General features: G+C 46.9%; 1 protein-coding gene across 1 annotated transcript in view; it reads right to left on the bottom strand.

The window, feature by feature from the left end:
• Positions 1 to 295: 295 nt before the first annotated feature.
• Positions 296 to 22371, bottom strand: part of NIBAN1 (niban apoptosis regulator 1) — a 157054-nt gene continuing 134978 nt past the window's right edge. Inside the window, exons 7-14 of the mRNA XM_032317351.1 lie at positions 21863 to 21967; positions 21266 to 21428; positions 16048 to 16235; positions 11761 to 11922; positions 10095 to 10205; positions 7836 to 7943; positions 3707 to 3818; positions 296 to 2065 (exon numbers count right to left, since the gene is read on the bottom strand). Coding sequence (XP_032173242.1) covers positions 906 to 2065; positions 3707 to 3818; positions 7836 to 7943; positions 10095 to 10205; positions 11761 to 11922; positions 16048 to 16235; positions 21266 to 21428; positions 21863 to 21967 — 2109 coding nt within the window. The 3' untranslated portion in view covers positions 296 to 905. The remainder of the gene's footprint in view (positions 2066 to 3706; positions 3819 to 7835; positions 7944 to 10094; positions 10206 to 11760; positions 11923 to 16047; positions 16236 to 21265; positions 21429 to 21862; positions 21968 to 22371) is intronic.

Below are 22371 nucleotides of genomic sequence, written 5' to 3' on the forward strand. Positions count from 1 at the left end.
TACTTTAGGCCAGACAAAGCACTTTATCTTTTCTTCTCCTCCTCCTTCTCCTCCTTCATTGGTGTTGCTGTTGTCACTATGCCCAGCACAGCCCGTGGCATACAGCAGGTACTCGAATAATGCTTGTTTAACCTGCAGTCTTTTACACTCAACCATTAGCTAAGGCCCGTCCGCCCAGTCGAAGGCTAGTCTGGAATGCTTTCAGGCTTAAACACGCCAAGGAAATTTCCTTGCCACATCTGAATTTCCCCCAAAGGTGATTAATTAATAAGAACCAACGTGATTAATTAACAAGAAATTGATAGCAGAATTAGTAACAGGCTCAGACAGCCCCACAGACCGCAACCTTCCTCCATTGCTGCTCTGCTTGCCCAGGGCTGTCTCGGGCATTATCTCTCGGGCACTGCCCTTCTTTTCCAGCGACCCCTGTCCGCAGTCTGGCTGTGGATGGATGCTGAGCCCTTCAGAGCCAGCGAGGTTGCTAGTGGTTGGTGAAGCCGGATTTCCAATATACCTTTGCATTCCTACCCAAAATTAAAAAGCCTCTAAGTACATTAGAGGAAAACATGCAGTGTACTGGAAACTGTGCACCTACTGTTTTCTTCGTCTTTACTGGAACGCCACTGTCTCCCTCCAACATCCTCAGCTGCCTCTCACCCTGAACACGTCCCACCAAAATGCTAAAGCTGTAAATCACGGTAGAGCAGTTCAGTTCATAAAGGTCTGCCTCAGTGTGCATGGCCCGTGTGCACTTCCTCTGGTTTCATTACACACGTTAAGGAAGTACTTAAAATTTTTTTTTTTTTTTTTTTGGTAACAGCTTGTGTGCAACCCCTAAGCATACCCACACCTATTAACCTTTGGCTGAGTTTGTGCAAAGAAATACTTATGCCAAATTGTCCCTTTCACTCTTCGGAGGGCTGCCCTAGGGTACTCTCCCCCGCCTCTTGGGAACCGAGCAGATCGAAGTTTGGCGCACTCTCCACTACCCACTGGCACTCGTGGACACCAGCAGGCTTAACCCTCTCTGTACCCACACCGGCAGCGGTAGTCTGGGCCAGGCTGCTGGTCCCTCCCAGGGCTTCTTCCGCTGAACCCTGGCTCTCGTCGAGGCAGCTGGGGTGAGCGCTGGAGATGCAACCTTCTTGGGGCCTGGCCTCACCCTCCACCATGGCCTCGACCCCTTCTCCTTCCTGGGCATCCGGTCTGGAAGCCCCTGCTGCGAGCTCCCTCTCAGTGAGCTCCCTCTCAGTGGGCTCCCCGGCCTCTGCTTGCTGCTCTGGGGGGCCTGCGCTGCTGGCACCCTCGGTGAGCCCTTCACAGGCCAGCTGAGCCCCCAGCAAGCCCCCCAGCTCCACCCTGCCAGCCTCCGCCTCCTCCTCCGGAGCGGGAGAACAGGCCTCCCTCCCACTGATTTCGCTCCCTTCACAGCTGTCTCGACTGGAGGCAACTGCTTGATCGGCCTCTGTGTCGATCTGGGTTGTTTCCTCTAATTTTTCCATTTCTGGGGGAGCACGGGTCTCTTCACGGGAAGCATTCTCCATCTCGAGGGTGGCCGATTCCACTGGCACTTCAATGGTCACCGTCAACAAATTTCGGAGCTCCTTTAAGGAGCCCAAGACAGAGCTGGCTTCTGGCTTTTCGTGGGTGGGTTCTCCATCCTTAGGAGCCCCTCCAAACTCCAGCTCTGACGAGGGTGTGCTCAGGGCTCCTGCCGTGTCCTCTGTAGTCACAAGAGCCACAACAGGGTCATCCGTGCTTGGAGTCCCCTGTCTGGTGCCATCTGGGGGAGGGGTGGGGACAGGGAAAGACAGGCTTTCTCCTTTGGCCAATGGACTAGGGACCCCAGGCTGCTTCTTCTCCCCTGACTCTTGGAACACTTCGTTACTCAGTGTCTCGCTCTGTGAAACTCCTGGCAGAATGGCCGAGGCTCTCCTGGCAGGGCTGGCCTGGTTTGACCCTGAGGGGGTTTTTAGATCAGTTAAGCTAGACACACTTTCACTGGGCAAGGCCATGTTGTCTTCAAATAAGTTGTGTTTCTTCAGGAGAGCAGCTTCCTTTATCACTGGGAGAGACCAGAAAACAGAATATGACATTGACCTTCTGCCCCGGCTACCCTGCACTTTCCAATGTTATCCAAAAGCCAAACTCCCTTCCCAGCCTTTTCTGACTACCCACATTTCTCAATGTCAAATTACAGCTTATACCCGCCCCCCCCCCCCCCCCACCTTCCTGGTCTCCTTCCTTCATGACCAAAGCCCACAAACTCGTTTTCTACTCTGGACCTCTGCCGTGTTTTCATTCATTCACTCCTTCCCTCATTCATGGGTGCAAATTGGGCAACCGCTATGGGACAGGCTCTGAGAATCCAAAGATGAATAAAATAGGGTATTTGCTTTGAAGGAGCTCGCCACCTAGAATAGTATTGAATGTATCAACCACAGAGGCCCCGCTGCAGGGGCAGGCCTACATTTCCCTGCTGCTTCTCGTAGCCCCGTCTTGAATGTGGGCTGGGTACCCAGTACCAAGCATGCAGAGAGAGCCTTCTTGACCTGTAGTGTCTAGAACGAAGACCTACGTGCTTCTAGCTCAGTCTCAGAGAACTTGAGAGGACTCAAGACAACAATGACGGTACAGCTGACATTTTTGACCACAGGCCTCCAGAAGAGATGTGTAGGCTGTGCGGTGCCCAAGGGTATCATATCCCAGGGGGCGCCCCCTCACGTCAGAGAGAGCATAGATTTGTGTATTCAGCAGAAATTTCCGGGAACAAGCAGTAGAGCATCCTACTCTGATAAAATTGGTATATCACAGCAATGTTTTTGGACGGACGACAGTCAGGTGTCTGGAGAAAGGGAGCCTTTTCCTAACTGGCGGAAAGGTGCCCTGATGGAATGGCAGTGGGCTTGAGGGAGCCCTTCCTGTCAGACGCTGGGCTGACGTCTTCACATTTCTCATCTCATTGGATGAGCTACTGGGCCTCATGCTATGCCTGTTTTCTTTGTGGTGGTTTTTTGGTGATCCTAACACCTTCGCCATGGAGACCAGACACGTTTCAGGCCTACGGTTTTGGGGAACAGCCCTGTCCAGCATATTTCTACCAAAGTTGTCCTGTCCGCGGTCCTATCACAAGCAAGACCTGACTCCACAGGACAGGGGGTGCTGGAGTCCCAACAAGGTTCACAGAGAACTGTGTGGGCGCCCTGTGTCTGCTTCTGTCCAGCTGACAGGACGTGAGGAATGTGCTGAGGAGGCAGCTGGCAACCCGTGCTCCTGGAGTCACCTCCTCCTGCCCCAGGGAGGGGTTGGGAGTCTGTGGCTAAAAGCACCTGTTTTCCTTTGTTCGGTCTGGAGCAGCTGGAGGAAGACAGCTGCTCACGAGACAGTCCGGCCTTCAACTCCGCAAACGTCTGTTTTCTGTGAAAAATGAAGCTTAAAATTTCCGTCTCCCAGAGTTCTTATTTGTAATTCAAAGGAATGATACTGAACGAGCTAACACAGCGTGTGTCCGACCATGACTCTCAGTCAAGGCTGGTGTCTCCCTCTTTTTTCTTTCCTTCCTTCTCTGTCTTCCCAAGAAACCAGTAGCGGTTTCTTATTCCCCTTTCACACCTGTTGAGAAACCTAGCTGGCCTCCCTGGGTCCCCTTGAAGGGGTCCTCCCCTGTATTTGCTGTTCCCTCCAGGACCAAGGAAGTCTTCCTCACCTTTCAGAGTTTCATCAAGGAGGCTCTGATGTAAAATCTCCTCATAGACATTTTCCACATGAATCATATTGGTGTGATCTGCGAAAATGAACTGCTCGTATTTCTGGAGCTCCTGGAGGGCGAGAGAGAGGAAGACAGAGGACAAGGCATGGGACACCAGTTTGTAGAGCAGGTTCGGGGAGCATGAGTCACCCTCAGGATCCCTTCCCTGGAGTGTGGGGCACTCAGGCACGGGTCATCCCCTTCGCTCTCCCAACCAACAAGGCACGATGTCCCGCACTGTGCACGCGCTCTGTGTACTTCGGGGGTGTAGACGATACAGATTTTAATCATCTCAAGGCCCTGTCTCCGAGTCCGTGGGTCTCAAGGCCTCCTTTTTTTCCATCACAATCCAAACATTTCCTTCTTCCTTTCCCCCCCCCCTTTAAACTCCAATAGTACTCTACCAAGGTATAGGTTACACACAGTAAAATGCACACATTTTATAAGTACATCTCAGTGGTTTTAGGTGTAAAACTATACCCGTGGAACCACAACCCAGAAGATCAAGATAGAGATTATTTCCAGCACCCTGTGCCTTTTTCCAGTCTACACCCCCAACAAGAGATAAGCACCACTCTGATATCTGCCACAAAAGATTTGTTTTTCTTTCTTTCTTTCTTTCTTTTTTTTTTGATTGAGAAAGAACACGTGTGCTAGGGGGAGGGGTGGAGGGGGAGGGAGAGAATCTGAAGCAGGCTCCATGCCCAGCACTGGGCCGGACACAGGGCTCCATCTCCCAACCCTGAGATCACAACCGGAGCCAAAGACAGACAGTTAACTGACTGAGCCACCCTGGTGTCCCTAGTTTTTCTAATTTTTTGAAGTTTATGTAAATTGAATCACATACTCTTGTGTGTTTGGTTTTGAGATTCATCCGTGTTGCCACGTGTATCAGCAACTCGTTCCCTTTTGTTGATAGAAGGCATTCATTATATGGGTAAACTACAATTGTGCAGCTATCTTCCTATTGATGGTGTTCAAATTTGTTCATTTTTGAGATGTTACGAATATAACTTGCTTTAAACATTCCTGCGCATGATTTTTTTGGATTTAAGGACTTTTTTTTTTTTTTTTTTTTAATCTTTGTTGTATACCTAGAAGTGAAATTGCTGGGTCCTGGACTAGATGTCTGTTTAACTGTATTAGAAGGGGACCCCTTCCGGGTATGGAGACTCCCATCACGAACTCTTCAGAACATTCTCCTCTCTCCTGCCAGCTGGCCCTGACTGTCACGTGTTCCCTCCAAGGCAACCCAGGCTGGGTGCCTATCCTTTAACCCCCTCCTGCTCTCCAAGGGTTTCCAGATGGCTTGGGGTCAAGGACGGGATCGGACTGTACCAAACCACATGCCAGTGTAGTATGAGGACAGAGAAGGGATCAAGATGTACCAAATCACATGCCAGTGATCAACTCAAAAATCCTTAGAGCTAACGGTACTCAAAGGGTCCCAGCGACCAGGGCCTTAGCAGAGGGCTTTGAGGCCTTTTGGCTGAAGGGACAGGATTTCCAGCAGGAGATCAGAAGTCACCAAATGTAGATAACTCAGTGCTAGGACTTGGGGGCCCCGGCCCAGATCGCACAGGCCATAACGGGTCCCTTTAGATCTATTCTAGAGCAAAGCCAAAGGATCGAAAAGACATGAGCTTCCCATTGGCTACGGCTGTGCTCATTCCGCACCCCCCCCACCCCCCCCCCACCCCCACCCCCCCACCCCCCCCCACCCCCCCACCCCCACCCCCCCCCACCCCCCCCACCCCCCCCCCCCCGGGCCTGCTGCTGTAGGCTACAAACTCCTGCCGGCAGGGACGATGGCCTGGATCTTATCTGATACATAGTCAATACATGTTTGCCAAGTAGACCTTTAAAATTTCAAACAGTTAGGGGTGCCTGGGTGACGTAGTCAGTTAAGCTTCCAACTCTTGGTTTCGGCTCAGGTCCTGATCTCAGGGTCTTGAGCTTGAGTCCTGAGTCCGGCTCCCACTCAGCTCGGAGTCCACTTGAGATTTTCTCTCTCTCTCTGCCTCTCCCCTCTGCTTACAACTTTCTCTCTCTCTCTCTCTCTAAAATAAATAAATAAATCTTAAAAAAATTTTTTCAACAGCTAAGTAAGTGTGTGGAAAGGAACAATTTTCTAGGGATGTTTATACTGTTGTGACATGTCCAGCTTTTATAACATAGGTCCTCTATATTGACTGATTGAACCCTGACATATGTTTAATTCCTTGGAGCAATTTAATTGGAATCCCTAACGGCGGGTCTTGGGGAATCTGAATTTTTTTTTCTTTTTTTTTTTTTTTTTTTACAGCTCCCCAGGCAATTTCAGCGTACACACTGGACTGAGTACCGCAGATCTAGGAAGCTGTGATTTAAAGAACCAAGGAAAACATATGTTAGTAAAATAAAGAATCCTTCAGTGGAGCAGATAGTCCCGTAGTTACCCATTCTGTAAATCCAGATTTTCAGAAATCTCTTGGCACTGAAATCATATCCTTCATTACTGAAAACTTGGGGTCTCAGTTTCTTTGGAAACCAATCTCTCTTGATTAAAAAAATCACAAGAGCACATTACAGATTGGGTACAACTTTGTTGATGTTTGGAAAAAGGGAACAGACAAGAAAAGGGGACTTTCTTTGCCTTTTTCCTCTTCTGGGAGAAGGTGGCTCTGAGGCCTTTGGGATTGAAAAACACCCTAAGGAGAATGTCCGTGAGCAGACACATCCAGAGGCTGACTAAGTCATCCTTTGGATGGCTAAACTTTTCCTTCCACACATGGCCAAAGGACCACCATATAGACAGATTCTTCATTCCTGTGGTTTGATCAAACTCCCAGAAATAAATGCCAGGTACTAGATATGCCAAAACTCTGAAGAAAAAAGCATTTATAGAATATAAAAATAACCAAAGAAATTTCTGCTGTAAAAGAACTTATGCAAAGGATTTTAATGTTCCAATTCTTGGAGACCCTCTACACTGCCCAAAAGTCCTTTTTAATTCTAATAAGCTCTTTATGATTTGCTCCAAGAGGAAGAAGGCATTAAAAATATCCAGGCTCATAGATCATTTCTGAAATATAGAAATAATAATAGTAGTAGTATATACCATTCGCTGAGTGCACACCATGTTATCAGCGAGTGTGAGCTCAGTTCTAACTCTGGTGGTTACCAGCTCCGTGACTTTGGGCCCCCTTACTTAATCCTTAAGTTTCCCCATTTGTACAATGAGGATATAAATAGTACTTCCGTGTAGAGTTGTCATGAGATTATTGAAATAATCCACACAAAGTGTTTAACATGGTGTCTGACACGTGGTCAGCACTCATCAAATATGAATAATTTACTCTCCTCAATCTTATAGCTACTGAGAAATACATCATTTTCATTTTCAAGAAGATGGAATCTGGCTGAAGAAAGAGGAAAAGTGACTCGTCCAAGGCCCCAGAGTCAATACATGCAGGAGCCAGGACTTGAACCCAGGTCTTGAAACTGCCTCCACAGGTGGCTCACCCATGGTTCCGCTCTGCAGACCGAGTCACACTTTCATAATCACAGCTGTCACCGGTAGCAGCTTTAAATGGTTTTCATTTCATCGGCTTCACCAAACAAACGTTAAAAGAAAACATATTCTTCTACAGTTGTGTTACTTAAGGTCTTTTTCTGGATGGAGTGGTCGAGTTTCAGAGGACACATGGTAACCAATAGTCATACTATGATGAGGAGCACCTGGTGTCCTCAGGGGCTCTATGACAACCTTTCGTTTGGCTCAAAGTCAGATCATTACCTTTGAGAGTCTGTCTAGTCCAGGGGTTGGCCAATACAGCAGCTGTTTGCTTTTATAAATAAAGTTTTATTGGAACACAGAAGCACCCACTGTTAACGTACTGCCTGTGTCTGCTCTTGCGCTTAGCAGAGCTGAGTAGTCGTAGCAGAACCACGAAGCCTCAAATCTTTATTATCTGACCATGTGCAGAAAAAATTTGCCGACCCCACCCTGGTCTAGTCTACTGTTTGCAAGCACATCCTAGCAAAAGACCTTGCTCGGACTTCACAGCAAAAAAAGCAGGCTCTTTGGAGTAATCCATCCTCTTACTGGTTTGCACGTGGATGCCAGTGCCTTCTGCACGGTGGGAAGTGTGATTTGAACCAGTGCCTCTTGAAATATCCTCTTCCGGATGGTGCTGCTGTCATAATCATATTGCTGTCAATACAGAGACGGAAACATATGCTGAATAGCAACATTGCAATCTGTTAACTTTTGCTTAAACAAAAACTCAGTCACTCACTGGTCTCCCTTTTCCCCCTATTTCTGAGGCCCCTGACGGTGTTTCCAAGGTCTCAAAGATCTTATTATGCAATTCCCTCCTACTTTGGGTGGAGAGTATGACTATTAAAGACCCATCTTACCCTCCTTTTTATAGATAGGGAAACTGAGGCAAGATCAAAACAGTAACTTCTGCATTATAAAAGTTGGGGACAGAAATGGCGGGTGAGTTTGTATGTCATCACCCCTGTCCTGGGTGGGTCCGTAGGAGCCGAGATCATCTACTTTTTTCACTTTGCATCCAAAAAGCAGGATGAGTGGCTTGTAATAATTTCTACAAGGAAAGGGAGGGTCTGGCTCATAGCTACTTTAACATTGTGGCATGTTAACTGAGGAAGTTTAGCATGAAACAGTCAAACCTAGAAACCAGAGTTTGGTTTTAGATGACGCTTTAAAAGGGTCACAGATACAATGGAACACAGTCATAGGCATGTGAGCAGAATGGTCAGGCCAAATATGGAATAGTTAATGAGACAAAGGCATCTAGACTGGAGTTAACTTGGCACAAAAATTATAGCTCTTTTCAAACAGCCAAAGGCACTACGTGGAGAGGGACATGAACAGAGAGACTAGAATTAGAATCACCAGTGGTGACAGCTTTGGGTTCACATTAGGAAGCATGTTCTTGCAACTCAAAGTGTCCAGAGAAGAAATGGACTATCCAGGGACATATAAAGTTTCCTGACCCTGGAAGTGAAATTGACATTGATACTATCTTTTCTTTCCAATTGCAAGTTCATTATTACTTGTGTTCCCATAATAAATATTACTTTTCTTATTTTTTTAAAAAAGCTTTCATTTATTTATTTTTCAGAGAAAGAGAGCCAGAGAGAGCACAAGCAGGGAGAGCAGTGGGCAGAGGAAGAAGCAGGCTTCCTGTGAGCAAGGAACCTGATATAGGATTCGAATCCAGGACCCTGGGATCATGACCTGAGCAGAAGGAAAACACTTAACCAACTGAGGCATCCCATAAATATTGCTTTTAATTTCAATGATTTGGTTGTCATTGTTTCCTACTACCTATGAGGTATTAGGATTAGGTCTAAAATTCAGGGATCACCTCCTAGGCTCTGTGGGATCTTCTACTCCAAGATACTGTTTAGGGGGATAGGTAGTTAAGAAATTAGTGGACTGAATTTAAGAACTGCTTTAGCTCTAGGCTCACCACTGAGTAGCCTGTTGAGCTTAAGTAAGTCACACTAGTTCTCAGTGAGTCAGTTTCCTCATCTTTTAATGGAGATATATTCTGATCATTTCACAAGTCCTTGTGAGGATCAAACAAAACAGGATAGGTTAAAAACAAAAAAGCTTGAAAACTAGATCATGTATGTGCAAACTGCTATTATTAAAACCATTTTGATATATATACTTAAGCAGTAAGCACGTCAGAAACAATTTCAGGGATGCCTGGGTAGCTCAGTCATTTAGGCATCTGCCTTCAGCTCGGGTCATGGTCTCGGGGTCCTGGGATCAAGCCCCGCATCGGTCTCCCTGCTCAGCGGGAAGCCTGCTTCTTCCTCTCCCACTCCCTCTGCTTGTGTTCTCTCTCTCATTGTCTCTGTAAGATAAATAAATAAAATCTTTAAAACAAACAAACAAAAATTTCATAAGGCAGGTCTCTCTCTCTCTCTGGAGTATTTCCATTGCCAGGAGATTTTGATTTTTCTAAAAAATGTTGGCTAATTTATATGGGTTTTACTATATTGTAAACTCTTTGAAGAAGGAAGCTGTGCCTTGCCTATTTTTACATTTTCTATAATACCTATCACATCGCTTTGCTTAGAGTGGACAGCTAATAAATATCAAGTTCAATCATTCTATCAAGAACAGGTCCCTTGAAGCGATGGCCAAGAATCCCGGGGACCTGTGGTCCCTACGGCTGCCACTAGATGGCAGAGCAGGCACGAAAGTCCTGCTGGGGGCCCCAAACAGGGAGAGTGAAAGCCAGAATTCGGCATCTTCCACTGAACAAAAGAAGCAGGGGTCACACTTGTTTCACGCTTCCCACAAATGAGACGCCGGTTTTACCTTTAAGACTCGGAGCTTAACCTTCTCGATGGCGACTGCAGTTTTGGCGGCCTCTCCCTGGAGGTGTGCGGAAAGCAGCTGCTGGAAGGTGAACACCGCGTTCTCCATCAGCTGGAAGCCGAAAGCCACACAGAACAGCGCCTGGTCAGAGGCTGGGGTCTCCACCCGGAGCAGGGAGGGAATGACCATCACAGACCCCCTCCCCAGGCACTAATCTGGGGCCACCCAGGGCAGCAGGTCCTCAGCCCCCTACCTAGTTATGATATAAATGGGCCACAGTGGGACCAGTAAGAGTCTGGGAACCACACACTCGCACACACACCTCTGCACGTATGCATACACGTATTTTTTTCCCTCCTCTCTTCTTCTTATGCTCTGAGCTGCAAAACCCATGGAGGCCACGGGATTGAGAATACCGCCCTCTCTGGCGGTCAGCCCCTTCCCCTAGTTTGTAAGTCATCTCCCCTGTCCTGGGTGGGTTCCGTAGGCTTGACCAAGGGAGGTGGGGGGCTTCTCCAGTTACTCCTTGGTGGCTTTAATCCTGCACTTCCGCTTTTTGGGGGGGGGGGGATGCAAACCAGTCCAGCACAGCTCTCTGCACTCCGCCTACCCCCTCACTTCTCTTCCTCGCTCTGCCGGGCTGGAAGGGAGGCCGGGCTGGAAGGGAGGCGGGGGTGGGGTTTGGTGGACACGTCGGCTGATGTTCCCCCGGGGTAGGAAACAGAAACGATTCTGATTTCATTCTCTGTACTCATACCTGATTCAGTTTCACCAGGGTTCATATGACCAAAGGGACTTCTGTTAAACCATTGCCCGATTTTGCTCCCCCAGTCCATCTTTAATCCTTCACAACTCGCAGGTTAGGTAATAAGGTGTCTCACTTAATCTGCCCTATAACTTTTAAGGAACAAGTGTTCCTTTCTTCCCAAAGCCTCTGATCCCAAAGCATGAACACACAGCTTTGTCCGGCACTCTCAACACTGTAGCGACCTTATCTGAGCATCTGTCCCTGAGGAGGGGGGCGTCTGGCACAGGACCCAGGTCCCTGAGTGATCTCCCCCCAGGACACCCCTGAAATAGAATTGAGCTCTTCTGGCTTCAGTGGTCACACCCTTCTTCATTTAGAAAGCACTATAACACGGAAAGAATTTGTGCTTCTTTATGGAGAAAAAGTTCCTTGTGGCGGGAGAAAAGGAAAACTGCCCACGTAGACCCAAGAGATCCAAATAGGAAGCTGTGATTCTTAACCGGGTTAGGGAATTAACGTAAGCCGGTAGTTCTCCATTCTGGCTGCGCATTAGAAGCAGTGGGAATGCGGATAGGGGGAAGTTCCTAGGAGTGGGGCCGAGACATCAGCATTTCTTAAAAGCTCCCCAGACAATTCTTATGTGCAGCTGAGGTTAAAAGTGCTGGTTTGACAAATCAAGTCATTATCAATTACTGCTACTGGATTCCCTGAGATTTTTTTTTTTTCTTTCTGATGTTCATCAACATGGAAGAAAGATGAAGCCAGATGAAGGACCAAGGATATCCTCAACTCAACATGATGACGACAGAAATGGACCCCATTGGCCAGAGCCACACCAGCACCCCAGTCTCGCCGGCCAGCCCTTGTTTCTCTGCTGTCTCCATCCTCACCCCCAGCAGAGGCCCTGGCCACTCCCACCTCCTGCATGTCGTTCTGGGTCCTCTGGACCACCAGGTCCACGTGGGGGAATCGGAAGCGGCTCTTGAGATCCTGCAAACGCTCCTGGAGCAGGTTGACTTTACTGTAACAAGGTTCCATCTTCATGGAATCCAGTGGAAGATTCATGAGCCGGTCTAGGTGCTACGTTTGGGGAAAGGGAAACATTAAAAACCTTCAAACTCAGGAACAAGATTACATGCATATTCTGTACTACATAAATACTAAATGATTGAACGTATGTTGGTAGAGTGAATCACTTCTCAGGCCACTAGATTTATGACATTTCAATTGTCTTATTTGCCTCCTTCAGGGGTCCCTGGGGCAGGTCTATTGCTAGGGCAGAGACTGAGAAGAACCCACTGGATGACGGGAGGACCCAGGTAAGCATTTGGGGGCTCCAACCTTAGCTCCTGATGGACTCTGGGCTCTGATTTGCAGACTTCGAGAACTAGGTAGGCAGGTTTTTTGGCACCTGGAATTTCTGCTGGGCTCTGGGGACCTCCAAAGCCTACATTAACAAGGTCAGGGTGCCCCTGGACCCTAAGACTCAGGAATGAAGCCAGAATCTTCATAGTTCTCTGAGGCTCTGCCAGGGTTCATGGGGACTTCCTCTGCTGTAGGTTCTCTATGGTGGGTGGTAGGAAGAGGCCTGGCCTGGGAGAGGCCTCCAGTTAAAAAACTGGGATCCTTGCTCCTCTGGTTTACACAAGCGATGAAACCATAGGGCTTCCAGCAAGAAGGCAGCAACGGACCTCCTCCGCTAAAGATGTCAGCTTTCACCAACCTACTCTCACATCATGGGTGACCTTGCCAACAGAATGCTTTCTATTTTCCAAGCTGATTTTCAAATAATTTAAAAACCTGAATCTGGGGGCACCTGGGTGGCTCAGTGGGTTAAAGCCTCTGCCTTTGGCTCAGGTCATGATCCTGGGGTCCTGGGATCAAGCCCCACATCGGTCTCTCTGCTCCATGGGGAGCCTGCTTCCTCCTCTCTCTCTGCCTACTTGTGATCTCTGTCAAATAAACAAATAAAATATTAAAAAAAAAACAAAACCCTGAATCTGGATATCTAGAAGAAACAGGTGGGTGGGCAGAGAAAGAAGACAGGCAGGTGCTGAAAGTGGATGCCCAGGGAGACCTGGGCAGTAACACAGGGTGACTGTGAATCACAGAGAACATACTGTCTGATTTTCAAGTCACAGAAAAGAGACAAGGCTTGAGTTCTAGGTGTCTCTAAGTAGGAATTCCTAAAGAGCCTGTTCCTACTGTGTTTGTAAAGAGAACATATCACTCTCCCTGAGAAGGGAGTTGTGGGGAGACACACCAAGGTAGAATTAATGATCAAATGCACAAGATCAAACTTGTCCCTGCTCACACAACATGAAATGCATCAATTTTTAAGAAATAACAGTTAAGGGGCGCCTGGGTGGCTTAGTGGGTTAAGCCTCTGCCTTTAGCTCAGGTCATGGTCCCCGGGTCCTGGGATTGAGCTCCACATGGGGCTTTCTGCTCAGCAGGGAACCTGCTTCCCTTCCTCTCTCTCTGCCTGCCTCTCTGCCTACTTGTGGTCTCTGTCTGTCAAATAAATAAATAAAATCTTAAAAAAAAAAAAAAGGAAATAACAATTAAGCAGACAAGAGAGGAAAAATGGGTTGCTGCTTTGCTCCTATCAGACAGTACAAAGTTTAAAGGAGTGGTAATGCCTACTGCTGATGGGCATTTGGGGAAGAAAGTCCTCTGTCATACATGGTGGATGGAAATGTAAAATTTAAATCCTTTTTTTTTTTTAATGCAAATGGAAACATCTGTTAACAGGAGAAATAGTCCCACCTTTCAACCTAGCAAACCTGTCTTGGGAAAATATCGCACAGGAATGAAAGCTTCAGAGTATACTCTATGTAGGAAGGTTATTTATTACAGTTTTCTCCATGATACCAGCAACATTTGGATATTTGAATAAATCATGGTGCATTCAGACATGAAATATTATGCAGCCGTTACAAAGAATGATTTAAAGCTAAAGCAGCTAACTTGAGAGTTTCACAAGGTATTTTTTTGAATGAGAACACTGATAAAGAGTAGGATTTGTAATACGATCCCATTTTTTTTTTAAAGCAAACAATCTGAAAAAATAATTAAAAAAACCAGCCAATAAATGTGTATGTTTTATAGCTAAATAAGCAGGGGGAAGGCTGGGTAGCTCAGTCGTTAAGCGACTACCTTCAGCTCAAGTCATTATACCAGGGTCCTGCAATCGAGCCCTGAGTGAGGCTCCCTGCTCAGTGGGAGCCTGCTTGCCCTCTCCCAGTCCCCCTGCTTGTGTTCCCTCTCTTGCTGTCTCTCTCTGTCAAATAAATAAACAAAATCTAGAGATGCCTGGGTAGCTCAGTCAGTTAAGCGGCTGCTTTCAGCTCAGGTCATGATCCCAGAGCCCCGGGATGGAGTCCCACATCAGGCTCCCCGCTGAGCGGGAAGCCTGCTTCTCCCTCTGCCTGTTGCTCTCCCTGCTTGTACTCACTTGCTATTTCTCAATCTCTGACAAATAAATAAATAAATAAATAAGATCTTTAAAGAAAATAAAACTTACACAAAAATAAAAATAAATAAAATCTTTAAAAAAAGCAGGGGGAAAAGTACAGAATAGTATAGGCTAAGATTAACACTGGTTACTTGAAGGAAGGTGGGTGGTGGGGGAGGGAGAGAAGGTAAAAGCAAGTTTTTAAAAAGGGTTGCAAAGAAAAAGTTCAAAGTATTTATGAAATGTATCTTGTTTATGTTAGTCACATATTTATGCATGCATAAATAAATAAGAAAAGGAAAAAAAAAGAAGAGAGAGGTATCTGGTTTGATCCAGGGACTGACAGTGATGTGTCCAGTGCAAACCAAGCTGCCTCGTGATGTGAGTGTTTCCTGAACTTGAGGGTGCCTCACCTCCTGGGGAGGCCTGTGAAACAGAATGACGGGCCGGAGCCCCCCGAGCTTCTGACTCAGGAGATTGTTGGTGGGGGTCTGAGAATTTGCACTTTGAATAGCTGGGGAAGGACCCTACAGGTCCGGGGACCACACTTTGAGAAACACTTGTTTTCATCACGAGTCTGTATTTTTGGAAACAAATCAACAAGCAAAATTTATATCGATGAGGATTATACTTCTATATTTGTATGAACAAGAAACAAGCATGTGAAAACGTATTCTAAGTTAATTTGTATTTGTTAATTCAGGGGGTCTGGAGTGCAGGTAGCCTGGAAGTTGGGGTGGACATGGGTAGATGTGGGAAATAAAAGCAAGAGAAAAATTATTAAATTTCCTTACTCCCTACAGCCCATCGAAAGTCTTTGGAACATGCAGAATGACGTTATTCTAGGCGCTCCATGTTAATTCTTCGCTTAAGGGCCAAAGCCGAGCTACGCCCAATGCCCAGGATCCTATGGGTCTACTTCAACACATAAATTTGCCTTTGGAAACTTCCTTTATCTCTATCCCCCCAAGACACAAGTTGGCAATCATCCCCCAAGCATGAGACCCACCGATACACATCTGAAGGGTCTCATGACTCAGGTTTTTATAAGACGGTAATAAATGACCCTTTCCTGACAATAGCTCGACCCTCAAGGTCCTGGAAACGTTGCTTCCAAAATTCCTCAGAGACTTATGCATCCCTAACGCCCTCCCAACGTGAAAGTATACAATGAGACACTCCTCATGACCCCGTGCTGCCCACGGGTCTTGTCCCTGTGCTTTAATAAAACCACTTTTTGGCACCAAAGACATCCTCAAGAATTCTTTCTTGGCCATTGTCTTTGAACATTAACATCTTTCCACATCATGGGTGATCAATTTGCCCATATTCTCTCTCTCTCTCTCTCTGTGTATATATATATATAAAATAGATATTACATATATGTATAATATATATCATGTATATATCACAAAAATATTACACATATTTGTAATATCTATTATATAACATATATAATTATAATAATATATTACACATGTAATATATTATATATAAATAAAATATGTAGTTTCACTTGCACCAGCATATTATTATTTTTGCAACTGAAAACCATTAATAAAGGAAGTCAGGTGAACGGATAGATGAATGCGGTGGCTGGCTGAATGGAAGAAATAGATGAATGGATAGAAGGCGGGGTGGGTAGAAGGGAAGAAGAAAGTCAAGAGTGCACAAATACAGAAATGGCCCAAGGAAAGGGCAGCCCCAGGCAGACCATTCATACTCAGTTCCTTGGCTCCATATCTTACCTCCTTAAGCTGGGCGCTGTCTTTGGTGGTCTGAAAGTTCTGGCTAAGTTCATCCACTTCTTTTTCAAAGAGTGAGCGCACCTCACTGAATCCTGAACTCACTGGCCCCATGAGCTCCTCCAGAATGGACGCCAAGAACGGTTGCACATTCTCCGCACAGCTTCTTTCTGCGGGCTGGGCCACCATGGCTGAGATAGGAAATAGGCAGAAAACCATCACTTATTATGGGCAAAATTGGGTTCAAAGTCCCTGGAGCCAGACCAGGGGTGGGCAGTGCCCCAGAGAGCCACTTAACAGCCCAGGCAAACTCAAACGAGCAAGACAGACCAGCACAGAGAGTCCTGTGCCAGCACTCACCAGAATGGAAAACGATTTGATGTTTGCAGAATTGGAACAAACCATCCCTCCCCACCCCAAGCTTTCCTCTACCCAGGGATGAAGTGCACTTTTCTGGCTGGTCCCTGTGATCACGTAATGCCTAACAGAAAACAGAAAATGCTGGCAATCCACCTCTTAACTCTCATCATTATCATTCTGTGTGCATAATTTGTCTTCTAAAAAACACGGTTTACTAAGTTTTTAAATTGAGGTATAACATTATATCAGTTTCAGCTGTACAACGTAATGATTCAATATTTGTACATAACAACTTATTAAGTTTTAATTAATTTCTCTAAGAGTTAATCAGCTCATATAATTCAATTCCCCTTTCCCCTCCTCAAGAGACTTTTTAAAAACTTGAACACAGTTTTTTCTTGGGCGTACAGAAACAGATTCCATTGAAAACAAACACCACCCCCCTCCCACTCCCACCCCAAGTTTTTTTTTTAAAAAGGCTATTTTTTCCCATTAATCACAGAAAACATGCATGATGACAAAAATATAGAGAGCACAGGGGCGCCTGGGTGGCTCAGCGGGTTAAGCCGCTGCCTTCGGCTCAGGGTCCTGGGATCGAGTCCCATATCGGGCCCTCTGCTCAGCAGGGAGCCTGCTTCCCTCTCTCTCTCTCTCTCTCTGCCTGCCTCTCTCTCTGTCAAATAAATAAATAAAATCTTTAAAAAAAAAAAAAAAAAAATAGAGAGAGCACAGAAAAATCATAAAGAGGGATGAAAAAGTGTAACCACACTTCCCAGAGGCAAATCCTACTCTTTGATTTAAAAGAGGAAGAATACTGGGGGGCCTGGGGAGCTCAGTCGTGAGCGGGTCTGCCCTGCATTGAGCTCTGTTCAGCCAGAAGTCTGCTTTTCCCTCTCCCACTCCCCCTGCTTGTGTTCCCTTTCTCACTGTCTCTCTCAGGTTAGCTTTGTGGCACTGGTGAGTCACCTGGCCCTTGTCACAGTATCACGGAGCTGAGAACAGAAGCACAAGCGTATCTGGGTGTTCAATCCTTCCATTTTATACATGGAAAATCAGAGACCTGGAGATGTCCCAGGGCTTGTCCAAAGTCACACCTTAATTTATGGATCAAGGACTACACTTCTAGTGTATTTCTTAATCCTTTATTGGCAAATAACGTGCTTATAGGGAGATGAATGGGGCCCATTCTTCTCTCGGTTTGCAGAAGTATTTCACAGGTATGGAGGATCAGACTGCCCCTTCCTTGGAGAATCTGAGATGACTATTCATATTATGAGTAACTCACCAATATTTGGCATATAAAATATTAAAGAGGTCATAGAACTGCTAGGGGGGAAAAAAAACCCTTTTGATTGTATGATTTAAATATGAAATGATCTGTGACTTCTAAAAACAACTGGCTTGATAACAAAATGCAAAAATGTGTGTCAGGAGAATAAAGGACTTATTTATCAATGAACTTGGAGAGAAGAACTGTTTGAAAAGCGCCTAATAGAAATTTCAGACTAGTCATGAACACAGGTCGTATGCAGTAAAGATTTAGTGGCAGCTGGTGAGATTCGCCTACTGAACGGGGAGGAAATGGTCACAGGCAGGGGCCAGGGCGACCCTGCTCTCCTCTGCCTGCTCCCCGCGGATGCCTGCGTGCCAGAGCGGGTTGCAGCCTCCTCCCTGTGCCTTTTTTGTGCTCCTTTCAGCTGGGCCTTCCTTCCTCCTCCTCTGCTTGTGAACATCTCCTTCACCTGTTCAAGACCCAGTACACACCTCACTCACGCAGACCGTCGCATGCCCTGGGAACCACCACCCAGCTCCCTGAGTGGTGGGCTGCCTGTCGCTGCTTCCTTCTGGAGGGCATACGTTTGACACCCCACCGGGACATGATCTGCTAACCTCCAGGTGTGTAGAAACACAGTTGTGATAAATATGGACTCACAAACAAACCATCCCAAAGTTAGGGCCGCTGCGGCAGAGCCGCAGAGCAGAGAGACAAGAAAGACGGAAAGTGTTGGGATTAGAGGGGTTTGGAACCTGACTCAGTTTTGGAATCTGGGCCAAGTTACTTAGTCTCTGCCTCGGTGTTCTTATCGGGGAGGTGGGGATCATGGGAAGAATGACTCCTGGGGGATGGGGTGACGATGATGTGGGCTGACTGTGTTCAGGTGCTTGGAGCTGTAGGTGGCCCTCGGGAAGCCCTCACTCACTGTGAGCCCTCGTCCCACCTGCCGGCATCATCCTTTTTCCCATTAACCGGCAAGAAAACAGCGTTATTGTTGCAGGAGCCTGCAGTGTTTTTTGAAGCTGACCTAGTTCCTGGCTGAGAACTACAGTGTCCTCAGTTCCTGCTTCTTCAGTGGCACCTTTCCCATCTTTTCCCCCTGTTCGAGAATCTGTAACATGCCTCATATCCTCTTGTTGTGAAATCATGTTGTCTTCTTTGACTCCTCATAGCCCTTGTATTCAGCAGGAGCAGGATAAATGCTTACTGAATGAAGAAATACTTGTCGGGCAGGACTAAAGATTGGTTGCTTGACTGTCAAGAGTCATTTGGGAGGAAACAGGAAGATCACTGCTTAGTATTCCCAAAGCTCTGTCAAAACCCAAAGCCCTACTGACGCAGTCCGAAGTATACAGTTGATCCTTGAACGATGCAGAGGTTAGGGGTGCTGACCACCCCCCTGTTGTTGAAAATCTGTGTATAACTTTTGACTCCCCGAAAACTGAACTCCTAATAGTCTACTGTTGACCAGAAGCCTTACCTATAACATAAACAGTTGACGAAAACATATTTTGTACGTTGTGTGTGTTATATCCTATATTCTTACAATAAAATAAGCTAGAGAAGGGTCTCCTGGGTGGCTCAGTCGGTTAAGCATCTGCCTTCAGCTCAGGTCATGATCCCAGGGTCCTGGAATCGAGCCCTACATACATCAGGTTCTCCGCTCAGCAGGGAGCCTGCTTCTCCCTCTGCCTCTGCCTACAGCTCTGCCTGCTTGTGACTGCCCTGCCCCTGTCAAATAAATAAAATCTTTAAAAAAAATAAGCTAGAGAAAATAAAATGTTACTAAGAAAATCATAAGGAACAGAAAATATGTTTATAGTACTGGATTGTATTTATCCAAACCCCGCCCCCCCATAAGTGAACCTGTGCGGTTCAAACTTGTGTTGTTCAAGGCTCAACTGTACTTTATTGTTTTAAAAGGTGGAGAACCAGAGCTTCAGTTAAAATGTGCTTCTGATATTCCCTTTTAAAAAGATTTGATCGTGACTTCCTTTCAAAGTTCCTTTTAGGAGACAAAGACTAGTCTAGGGCAGAGTGTTTTTCCATTTTATGTGGAATATACTGGAGCCACAGAGACCAGGAAAACGAGAGAGAGAGAGAGAAAATGGTTGAATTCGGGTGTGACTGGGGAGCTAGGTGCTGGAGGTTTTAGGTCATACGAGCACTTGAATATAGTCAATTCTCCATCAGTTGTGCTAACAGGGGAATGAGAGACATGGAGAGTAGTGACACGTAGCGCTGAGGCTAATCTGTCTGTGCCCTGGAGGGTACGGCGTGGACAGACCCGCAGGGGAACAGACCCGCTCCCCCTTGCTGTCGTCAAGCCCGCTCTCTACTCTCTCGCAGGAGAGCCCCACTAGAAGGGCTCAGAGGTGAGCTGGGCTGCGGTGTGAACGGGGCCGGAACGGCAGAGCGTAATCCACCAAGCAGACAGCCCCTGTCAGGTGCTGTTTCTTGAGTACAGGAACTGGGTCCCCTGCTCATGGCTAAAGCCCCAGCACCTTGCTCAGAAAGCACCCAGTACCTATTTTTTTAAATGAGTGAGCGAGCAGATAAGCAAGTGAGTGAAAAATCTGAAAAATGAGGGCGCCTGGGTGGCTCAGTGGGTTAAGCCTCTGCCTTCGGCTCAGGTCATGATCTTAGGGTCCTGGGATCAAGTCCTGCATCGGGCTCTCTGCTCAGCGGGGAGCCCGTTTCCCTCCTCCCCGCCTGCTTCTCTGCCTACTTGCGATCTCTCTGTCAAATAACTAAATAAAGATCTTTTTTAAAAAAGAATCTGAAAAATGACAATGTAAGGATACTGTTGCTAAACCATCCCAGAGGAGTCCGCATGCATCTTGGAAATGACTTTCAGGGTGCGGTGCTTGTTGGGATGTAGGAATTAACAGTAACATTTCAGCCGATAACATGTTATCCTGTACAATTCCTTAGCGGCCCTCTCAGGCTTCTTGTGAGGGTACAGGCAACCGCTTTTCTGCCAATGGCCAGAGAGAGAACATGTGCGACCTTGCAGTCCAGGAGGTCTCGGTTCGGATTACTCAACTCTGCCCTGTAGCATGAACGCAGCCACAGGTGACGCATAAATGAACGGGCACGCCTGTGTCCCGATGAAATGCTATTGACAGAAATTGGCGGTGGGCCCGATTCGTTTATCCACGCTAAGGCAGTTTTCTTCTTGTGAAGAGAAAATCCATTTATTCATCCATTCAAGTATTTGCTGAGAATCTGCATATACCAGGCATGGTACTAGGCCCTGGGTATGCCTGAGTGAAACAGGCACTGCATGGTCCTGTTCTTAGACAACTTACGGTGGAGAAGAGGCGCACATAGAAGCCAATACAATTAGTGTGAGAAGCACCACAGTAGGGGCGGTGTGTAGGGCATCAGAATTTGCAGGCACCACCACAGGCAAGAAGCAAACTCTCCTTCCTGCTGGGGAAGGTCCAGCCCTCACTAGCATACGACCATTACACCCGGTATCGGCTCTTCCCGATTCTGCCAGTTCAGTTTTCCTCTGAATCATGAAATATGACTGCGTATGCAGCTCATTCAGCTGTAAGGGCCTGGATTATCTCCACTGACCTTTGATCTTTCCAATTAAAAAGTTCTTCGAGTTCACGATCTGATCCATGTCTGAACGGATGGTCCCCTCCAGGCCCTTCGTCAGAGCACGGCACTCCTCCTTCAAGGCACTTAGTCCTTCTGAAACTTGGTGTCGAACCAGGTTGTAGGCTTCCTCAAGGAGCTGCAACAGAGAAGAGCACAGAAATCAGGGCTCTGTCGTGTGCGAGCGCCTGCCGGAGTCAAGTAGAGCGGGGAGGGCTAAGCGCAGATTCTCTTAACGTAAACACGACTGCAGGCACACTCATTTTTCTTCCCAGATTTGAGCCTGTTTGGGTTAGTCCTCATGTGAGTGAGACTGGGCAGACTCAAGGTGGGCAGTTCTCCACCCAGGGAAGGAATTATTTAAAAAAAAAAAAAAAAAGGAGGAGGAGGAGGGGGAAGGGGGAAGAGGAGGAGGAGGAAGAGAAGAAAGAAGGAAGAAGGGAAGGGAGGGAAGGAATGAAGGAAGGGAGAGAGAAAGAAAGAAAGAAACTAAGAAACTGCCCTAAAAAAAAAAAGGAGGGAAAGGGATGTTCCCTTTGAGGAGCACAGTCACATAGCAAGGTCATGGCTTACGCCGAGCCAGGCCCTCTTTCGGTCATTCTTCTTCCCCTTCATTTTCGGCAGGAGGTCCGTCTGAAGGGTTGGCAGGAGGTCCTCCATCACCAGGTTACTCAGGATCTGGGGAGAGGAAGACGGCCCCAGAGTGAGTTGGGTGGTGACTGGTCAATCTGAGCATCGGGCCAGCTGACGCGGTCCTGATCGGCCGTGCTGATCCTGGCAACCCAAGACTGTCCCGGGCTGCATCAAATCCGTCAGCTGATGGTTTCATTCTGGTTCTGAGGCTACAGAAATCTCAACTAAAGACAATCTTGGAGGGTAAACGTTCTTGAATATCTGCGAACAACAGTAATGTCTACTGACGGTTCACCATCAGAAGGATAAATTCCTCATATTCACACTGCTTCAGAAACTAGAACAATCCAGTGCATTTGAGATAAAAGGCAAAATTTTAATTATGGATAAGGGCGTCCTTAGCAACCTCATGACTTCGTTTTGCTGGCTTGAGGTCTTGATGTGTCCTC

This window comes from Mustela erminea, chromosome 17 (genome assembly GCF_009829155.1).
Source record: "Mustela erminea isolate mMusErm1 chromosome 17, mMusErm1.Pri, whole genome shotgun sequence".
Lineage (NCBI taxonomy): Eukaryota > Metazoa > Chordata > Mammalia > Carnivora > Mustelidae > Mustela > Mustela erminea.